Source organism: Pyrgilauda ruficollis, unplaced genomic scaffold (assembly GCF_017590135.1).
Source record: "Pyrgilauda ruficollis isolate IOZ18807 unplaced genomic scaffold, ASM1759013v1 scaffold20, whole genome shotgun sequence".
Taxonomy (NCBI): domain Eukaryota; kingdom Metazoa; phylum Chordata; class Aves; order Passeriformes; family Passeridae; genus Pyrgilauda; species Pyrgilauda ruficollis.
The window spans coordinates 4,624,280-4,633,793 of record NW_024519207.1 but is presented as its reverse complement, the minus strand read 5'-3'; the positions used below and the strand labels follow the sequence as shown (position 1 = coordinate 4,633,793).

Here is a 9,514-nt window from a genome sequence, read left to right as displayed (position 1 = left end):
GCAGTAATGAAGCAGACACCTCTGAAGTCTCCAGTTAATTATCTCAGTGAGAGTTTGTTGTGAGGCGCTGCTGTGGCTGAGCTGCAGCTAGGTGCAAGGGTGGGACACGAGGTTAGATGCACATGCATGTGGTTCATTTCCTTTAATGACAGCACTGACACTTGTGGCATTGAAGAGTCCCAGAGTGATTACTTCTGAAGCAGTGACACCCACAAACTAGATGCCTTTGTTGCATTTATATGTACACACAATCACAAAATTATATACACCTGCCTATGCTTTCAGGCTGAGAAGCTTTCCAACAGAAGTACCCTGTTTTTCTTTAGGAGCATTGTAGATTTGTTCTTCTGGTCAATAATCTTGTTTTTGCTCAGTTTAGTCACACAGCCTTCTCCTAGCCTCATTGGGAAGCTCCCTCTGCAAAACAGTATTTCATTAGGAGATAATTTATGCATCAATAACACACCTTGGTGACTGTGCATTGCCTATACCTACAAAATAAGGGGAATATCAGTGGCATAGAATCAAGTTTGTTAAATTACAACACAAGGGAAATAAATCCATTGAAAACCATTTTTTTTGGTAGCTGAAGAGAAAATGCCTTGCTCTTCACCAACTCATTAGTGGAAAGTCCAGGAGATGAGTGACAGTAGATGCTGCTGACCTTTTGTGCTGAGGTAGTACATTACTGGAGAAGAAGATCAGAAAAAATATCAAGGAGTGCAGGAGAACAAGTTAAACTCAGTTCTGTGTAACATTTTCTATAACCTGCAATGAAAAAGCACTTTAGAAAGCAACAAGTTGCTGAAACCTCACATTACCTTTGTACTATTACTAGATTGAAAATGTTGCATGCTTAAAACTCCTTCTTGAGAGACACTGGTGAAAGAGGCTAGATAATACTTTTTTTATGCCTGCAAGGCACAAAAAGTACCTTGAGTTAAAGAGATAATGCCAATTTTATGGTCATTAAAAAAATTATTTTAAATTAGGTTCAAACCAAGCACCTGAAATTCTCTGACAAGTGTTCTCTTCCTCTGAAAAAAAATAATTTGCAGTTGCGTCTTTCAATTTTCTCTCTTCCCCCACTTCCACTCCTTTCTTGATATGGTGAAAATCCTAACAAGCAAGAGTACAAGCTGCCTACATTCAAATTTACTGCACATTGTCAATATGATGGAAGACATGGTATGGGTTGGAACTGCAAGCAGAGGTGCAATGCCATTACAGTGAAAATTAAGTGTTCTCCAGTACATAGCATAGATAAAAATGTATGGCTGTAAATAAAGAATTAAAAATTATAAATAAATAAATGAAGGCTGCCCTCTGTTCAGAACTGCCTTTTTATGTTGTGTTTTGCAGCAGAAGTGCCATGTTGAAGATTTCATACTGCCTAGGATTGTACTGAAATAGGAGCTCAGCCCTGTGATGTTTTCCAACTCTCTGCCACAGAACAGCTTGGAGTAAACAAGTCTGTTATTAACATGTTGCTCGAAAGCAGTTTGAAAACACAAAATCTCCAACATATATTTTTGTCTTAAAAAGACACACTGAGAATTCTTTGCTGCCTCAGGAAATAGATATGCAGCTTGATGGGCCATGCTCTGTTTTGGAGTAAGTTACACAGAATTTATTTTCTCTTATTCAAAAATAAATAATCATGATCTGCCCAGATGTTCTTTTCATCTTTGCAGATTATTTCTTCTCTTCTTTCCAGCTTACACAGACCAACTGTACCACAAACAAGAGAATGATGCATTACAGATGAAGATGGCAAAAGTTTGCCCTCCTCATACTCAAGCAGTTCAAGCAATAATGGTAGTTGTGAGATTTGAGTTTTTCTTGCATCCTTGTAAGTCCATGGGATCTTTGCTGACTGAAAATTTAGGTATTCAGAATAGAGAGATCCTTGCTGGCAGGCAGAGCTCTGCTGATGCTGTGTTGTACTTGTTACAGAGTAGGACAAGCAAAGTTATAACAATCTCCCTCCAGTAATTTGCCTCTTCCAGCATGAGTTCCCTGCTCACCTTAATTTGTTGATGAGGAGATTAGCAGGCAGGAATGAGTGAAGTTAGAGCATCAGCTGTGGGTGGAATAGTCTTCCTGGCTCAGTACTCCCAAATCAAAACCAGCTTCTGCAGGAGATTCCCTCTGTGCCTCACAGCAGATCTCAGCTCTGGCTCCAGTCCCAAATATTTTGACTCCATGGAGGCCCAGCACAGCTCTGGTGTACAGCACTGAACTCAGGGAGCATCCAGATGTGGGCAGCACTCATCTCGTCCAGCACAGGGAAACCTCTCTGATGGTGTCCATCCCTGATATCTTGTGGGACCACCAGCTCCCAGGAGCACATCTTGCCTAGTTCTTGCTGGGCTTTGAGGAAAGCACATGGGTTCCTAAATGCAAAAACCCCACCAGCTTCAACAGGGCAGCATCAGGCCTTTTGCATCTTCTGCTGTGCTGGTTTTCACTGAGCACCACAGGCTGCATCAATTAGCCCATTCCTAAAATGGATGAAGTGAAATTCTGTGTGGCTGCTGATGACACTTCCAACTCTTCATCTCACCAAACTGGACAAGGGGAAGATAAAGAATTAAAGGCTGTACAAGTCTGAATTTGGCCATCTCTCTTCTCAGACACATCTGTTTCCATGCAAGCAAGAAGAAAATGGGTGACTAACACACAGCTCAACAGCTGGCCCCTGGGTCCTCCTCCATGGCACTAAATGTGTCCCTGGCAAACACAAGGTTGAGATTTTAAATGAGGAATTAATGAAAATGAGCTCTTTCTCCTGCTTGTTGTCCCTTTAAATTCAGTTTCCATGGAAACAGCTACGGAAAGGCTGCCTGGAGAAAGCCAGGAGAGATCTCTGCCTGGCTGCCTTCCCCTCTGGGTTGCCAGCTGAGCCAATCCAATTGTCAGGCTTTTACAGAAGTTTTTGCTATTTTCATTCACACTTGGAATAGAGTGATGACTCCTCATGGATTCCCTCTGTAAGGAGTCCTGAGGTGGTCAGCCATGCTCCTGTAACCTGCTGCTGGGCTCTTTGCAAATGGAACTCCTCTCCATCCATCTGGTGGAGCGCAGGCCCACCTGAACCCCTGCGACGCTGCTTTTCTGCAAATGTCACCCCATTAGAGACATCCATTCCACTGCTTTTTTCTTTTGAAATGTAGTGGTGCATGTGATCTGAGTACACAGACTGAGCTGGGAGTGGTGGCAGAGGGACAATTTTGTTGTTAATTCAGTGTTAATCCCAGGGGAACATTTGAGATCCCTCCCACAGTACTGCATCCAGGCCTGGATTCCCAGCACAAGGCAGACACCAACCCATCAGACAAGGTCCAGAGGAAAGAAACTAAAATGGTCAGAGGGCTGGAGCACTTCTCCTATGAAGACAGCTGAAAGATTTGGGCATGTTCAGCCTGGAGAAACAGAAGCCCCAGGGAGATCTTTTTGCAGCCTTTCAGTACATTAAAGGGGCTCACAAGAAAGAAAGAGACACTTTTTATTCAGGGCCTGTACTGAAAGGACAAGGTGCAATGGCTTTAAAGAGGGTAGGTTTAGACTGGACATCAGAAAGAAATGTTTCCAAATGAGGGTAGTGAAACATTGGAACAAATCACCCAGAGAAATTGTGGATGCCTTATGCCTAGAAATGTTTAAGGCCAGGTTGGACGGAACCCTGAGCAACCTGGTCTAGTGGAAAGCGTCTCTGCCAGGGCAGGGGGTTTGGAACTAGATGGTCTTTCAGGTCCCTTTCAACCCAAACTGTTTTATGATCTTATGAGCAGGATGCAAAGCGTACGATAAAGCAATGGTGTTTGTCTGTGTAGATCCACTCTTTCTACAGGTGAACAAAACCAAAGGGTCTTTGACCTACAATATTTTGGGGTGACAGTCCCAGAAAATGGGGCTGGTCTTACTATTGTTGAAATGCACCCATTTCCATTTTTATTAGCATTTGAGGAGCCTGTAGTAGGTCTGTGTAAGGTTGTCATAAAGAAAACTGAATTTTCAGTAGAAGTTGACTAACAATATAAGATCTATCCACCCTCCCAGCTGAGTTCTGCAGACAAACACAGTTCCAGTGTAAAAACAAAAGCAATTTTTAAATGTAAATAATTTTAAATGTAACTAACCCTAGTCAATAGTTCAGTGTTAGCCATTATTGCTGCAGGTACATATAAAAATGTTGTCATCCTTGGTTACCTAAATGACTGCCTATAATTAGAAAGGCAGACTCTCATATCTGAGATTTAATACTGAGATAATTTTTTGTGAACCGGATGAGCAATTTCTTGCATATTGCACCAGAAAAAACCCTCTGCTTGCTGCTGGTACAGACTCAGATGGAATACAACCTTCAATATTGAACAACCAGGCTTCAAAGAGGATGCAAACTTGTACTGGGGGGAATTCAGAAAGCAATGGACATAGCCAGAGGTCTAGAAAATAGACCTATGAGACAGAATTGAACAAACTGAAGGTATTTCATATGAAAGGAGGCAAATCAAAGGGCTACATCTCAGTAAAAGGATAAAGTAAAGAAGAGAGGAAGATAATAAAATGCTTTCAATGCCATAGAATCATAGAGTGGTTTGGATTGGAAAGGACCTTAAAGATCAACTAGTTGAAACCCACTGCAGTGGAGAGTGACACATTCCATTAGACCAGGTTGCTCAGAGCCCTGGCAAACCTGGCCTTGAACACTGCCAGGGATGGGGCATCCACAAGTTCTCTGGGCAAACTGTGCCAGCGTCTCCAGCGTATCAAAGTCTTTCTAGTGCTCACAGTGGATAGAAGGTAGATTACAAGGTTAAACTGCAAAGGGGGGAAACTTCCCCAGGGATAGAGACAGCTGTAAAATAAATACTTAAGTTTTTCAAAGCCAAATACCACCATCTCAAAGCAGGATGGGCAGGCTCTTTCTCTCTCCTGACACAGGACCTTTTCACTGTCTGACATGCCGTCCTATCTTCGGACAGCCTGTTCCAGCATTTCCTTGTGAGTTCCCTTTCTGGGAAGCTAAGCTTAAATCTTTACTTTTACTCCCAGTAAGTGATTCACCAGCTGAGTTTTCCTCACTTTCGTGGCCTTTAGGCCCCTTTCACAGGAGCTGCTCCTCTAGCCACCATTTCTCTCCCAAACAGAAAGGCACTGTCATGGTAGAGCCTCCTCTCTCCAGGCTTCTCCGCCAGGTCCCCTAGATCATTTACATGCTGCTATCTTTCTTCAGCATGCTGGGACAACTCTGCTGGTACCAGGAGGGAAAAACTTCAGGCTCTGCTCTGCGCTGGTGCTGCCTCACCTTGAATCCTGTGCGCAGTTTTGGGCGCCACAGTGTAAGAAGGACATTAGGCTGTTGGAGAGCAGCCTAAGGAGGGCAATGACGATGGTGAAGGGTCTTGAAGGGTCTCTGCTCTATGAGGAGCAATGACGATGGTGAAGGGTCTTGAAGGGATGCTGTATGAGGAGCAGCTGAGGTTCCTTGGTCTGTTTAGCTTGGAGGAGACTGAGGGGAGCGCTCATTGCAGTTACAGCTTCCTCCTGAGGGGAAAAGGAGGGGCAGGCACTGATCTCTTTTCTCTCAGGACCAGTGACAGGACCCGAGGGAATGACCTCAAATTGTGTCGAGGGAGGTTCAGGCTGGGTATCAGGAAAAGGTTCTTCACCCTTCCCATGGGTGGGAATGGTGGTTGGGCACTGGAACAGGGTCCCCACGGGAGTGGGCACAGCACTGACAGAGCTCAAGAAGCATTTGGACAATGCTCCCAGACACATGGTGTGACACTTGGGCATGTCCTGTGCAGGGTCGGGGGTTGGACGTGATGATCCTTACAGGTGCCTCCGAACCCAGGATATCCCGTAACACTGGGACTTCCGGCGGCCACCACGAATTCCCGCCCCTTCCCATGGCCTCGCCAGGGCGGGGACCCGAACCCGCGGCCCCGACGCAGCGAGGGCCCGCCCCGCCGCGCAGTGCGAGCGGAGGAGGTTTGTCCCTCACGGGCCGCCGTGTGCGCTCCGCTGCCGCGCTCGCCGCCCGCTCATCTCGTCCGCCGCCCGGCCCGGCCCGGCCGCTGCCCCGCCATGAGCGACAAGGGCGAGCTGGACCTCACCGGCGCCAAGCAGAACACGGGCATGTGGCTGGTGAAGGTGAGGAGCCGCGGCCCAGGGCCCGGGCCCGGCCCAGCGCGGCCTGTGGCAGCCGGGTCCCTCCGTTCGTCCCCGCCCCGCCGTGCCCCGGGTTGAGGCCGGGGTTGTCCGCGTCAGGCTCGCCCTGTGGCCCGGGACAGCCACTGCGCCTGTTCCCCGTCTCGGGGACAGCGCGGGGCTGGGCCCGGATGCCTGCTGAGTAAAGGAGACACGGCAGGGAAAGTTGGGCTGCCGGGGAGCTCTCACAGAATCAGAATGCTGGGGGCTTGGAATGAACCTTAAAGGTCACTCAGTCCCAGCCCCCCTGCGCTGGGCAGGGACGTCTCCCACTAGACCAGGTTGCTGAAGGCCTTATCCGGCCTGGCTTTGAACATTTCCAGGGATGGGGCATCCACAGCTTCTCTGGGCAACCTGTGCCAGTGTCTCACCACCCGCACTGTAAAACATCTTTTCCTTGTCCTTGCTAGTGGTTTGTGACAAGCAACAAGCGTGGCTGTGTAACTTTTATTTCCCCAAAACTTTGAGAGTTGGAAAAAGTTTTGAGTGTGCCCAGATTCATGTCCTGATTAAAATACTGTTGACAACATCCAGCAAGGAAAGTAAACACCAGTGTCTTGTCATTACAGCTCCCTTGGGTGCTAGTGAAATACAGCTCTAGTGGAGGGGCTGTAAAAAGGTAGTGAGGGTGTCAAAATCAAACCTGTTTGGTGCAGGGCCACACTCCAGTCTGGTGCCACCACTAACAGGCTGGCACTGCTCTGTTCCCTGGAGTCAGTGTCTTTGCTGTCAAGACATTTTGTTGCCAATACCAGGGATTGTTTCAGAAACAGGAACTTGAAGCTGATGGGGGAGCGTGTGCCCTGCTTGCTTCGAGTCCCCTCTGGTGTGCTCCTCTTTTTCTAGACTTATATTTATTCTCTCTTGGGAGAAGCAGTTCCTTCCTCCTTTAGGAATAGGTTCAGACCATCAGCTTGAAAGAACCTGTGGGGGCAGGGTGGTACCCAAATACTAGTCTTGAGTGGTGAGAGGGGTGTAATAATAAATCAGCCTTCTGAAATGGAGTCAAGCCTCGTGTCTCCACTACATGCAGAGAGTTCGCCACAACATGTAACATCATACTTCAGTTGCCAAAACTTCTTGATGTGACCCTTAAAAGTGGCTGGGGATTTCAGAGTTTCTTTGCTGTGCTGAATTTTTGGTGGGCAGGTTGCTGCATCTGGCTTCCTCTTCTGTACTGACACCTGAGTGTGTGGTGTCACAAAACCACAATGAGCACTGTGCAAGTGCTCTAATTGTAGTAGCTTTTCCTGGGCACTGTCAATGAATGCTGGCAGCAGGAAGCTGCAGAACTGGATCATGACATACTGAGTGACAGGATGATAAAGTGGCAGATGAAATTAAGAGCTGAAAGATCTAATCTGGTGTGCATAGAGAAAAACTATCCTAATTATATGTATGCAGCAGTTGGGCTCCTGCTGGTTGTTTTCATTCAGGAGGAGTGGTTTTTTCTGTACATGGAGATAAATCTATAAGAACGTGTCAAATGAGCAGAGTCAACATTGGGCATGATTACAAAAGACACAGAAAACAAAAGAGAAAATATTATTGTGCCATCACATTGCCTCTATCCAGAATGCTCTGTGTAGCCATGGTCTCATCCCCCCTGCTGTGGAAAGTGTACAATGCACCTGGCAACAGTACAGAGGAGAGCACCAGGTCTGGTCTTGGCAACAAGGAATGATAGTTGTGGAGGGAACTCCTAAATGCGTTGTTACCTTTTAGGCTGGCAAGAGGATTAATTTGGAAATCTTGTAGAGGTCTGAAGCAATGAGTAATGTCTTGGATGGATAAGGAAGAAGTGAATAGGCAAAGGTGAACAGGAAAGAATCAGTTCAAACACTAGAATTAGAGGTGTGTCAGATTAATTCATTGGTGGGGCTCAGCGTGAGCAAAGGAGGTACTGTTTTGCACAATGTGTAGTTAAATTTTGGAGCTTCTTGCAGGTAGAAGTTCTGAATTTCAAAACTTCACAGAAGCTCAGACACAGTTAGTCAAATTCAGGCAAGAAAATTAAATTGAGAGATTAAAAAGCAATATGCTGCCAAACCCCAAGTCTGCTAAAACACCCTAGAAATTAGAAGAGGAAATAAATTTTCCTTTTATGTTCCTCCTGAAGTAACTGCCAATGGCTGCATTTGGAGACAGGACACTGAACTTGCTTGTCCTTTAGTCTGGTACAGTTTGATGTTTCCTGAAGCAAGGAATTTTCAAGCACATTTGTTCTTACAGTTGGTGCCACTGTGTTTATTGAGAAAACAGGACTGAAAGGAAAGCTGGAGTATTACTCTTCCAAGTAAATGTTGATGTAGTCCTTCATGCATGTGTTCTGAACTTATGTCTGTCTCCTTGTATAGTAATGATAATGTTAACACTGATAGACCATAACATGGGGCATGCGGGATTTTATCCTTTGATTTCCTTTGGACTTGAGCTTGGAAACAACCACATCTGTTAGGAGGACTTCCAGCTCAGTGGCAAGACAGTGCATAGTACCTGTACTTTCTATCTTCACTAGCCCAGGCAATGGGGATGAATTTATCATTCCTTTGAGGGAGAGAGCATTCAGCTCTGATGGAATAAAAAACCTGGCTTATTTGATTTCCTTTTAGCATGCATTGTGCTAGCACAGGAAGTATTCCAGAGAGACTACTTAACAGGCAATAAAAAAATGTAGTAATGAGTATTTTAGAAGCATGAGCAGTAAAAGGAGGTACCGTAAAGAGAGTGAGTTGCTTTAGTACAAATCCAGAAAGCCACTAGATTTTTATTTCTGTGTTTTCAGTGTGTTTTACCTCTTTAAGGTAGAGAAATAGTAAGAGTATTTGGTTATGTACTTGTGGTAAAGTGAAACCCATTTAGTGTTAGCCATTAGAATGTTAATTTCTTGCTCTCTGAGTGTGTTGGTCAGATTTTTTTATTTAATCTGCTGCATGGTTCTATAGCTAGAAAGATGATATCTTTATTTAATTATTTTTTCTATGTTCAAAGAAAAATTTAAACATAGAATCTGACATCGGCCTCAGTTTCTGTTGTATGCACTGCGTATGTATTGCTATATAGAGAAAGAGCTAATTTTGTTTCTTGCAGAAAAGTGGAAGTAGTGTGTTACAGAGAGGGCTGCTTGTGTGTTCCCTTCTACAGGGGGGTAGGAAGCTGTGCCCAGGCTGAAAGAGGAGTGGAGCAGGGGCACTCGTGTCCTTCACTGCCTGTAGCATGCCTGGTGTACTGGGCAGTGATGTGAGTAGCAAGAGGAGAACAGCAATGGGAAGAGGGCTTGAAGTGATGCTCCTTAGTA

At 45.5% G+C, this 9,514-nt stretch overlaps 1 protein-coding gene across 1 annotated transcript in view; it reads left to right on the top strand.

Annotated features, from left to right (window-relative positions):
- The first annotated feature begins 6,004 nt into the window (after positions 1-6,004).
- GTF2F2 (general transcription factor IIF subunit 2) overlaps positions 6,005-9,514 on the top strand; it is a 79,035-nt gene continuing 75,525 nt past the window's right edge. The window contains exon 1 of the mRNA XM_041466979.1: positions 6,005-6,159. Coding sequence (XP_041322913.1) covers positions 6,094-6,159 — 66 coding nt within the window. The 5' untranslated portion in view covers positions 6,005-6,093. The remainder of the gene's footprint in view (positions 6,160-9,514) is intronic.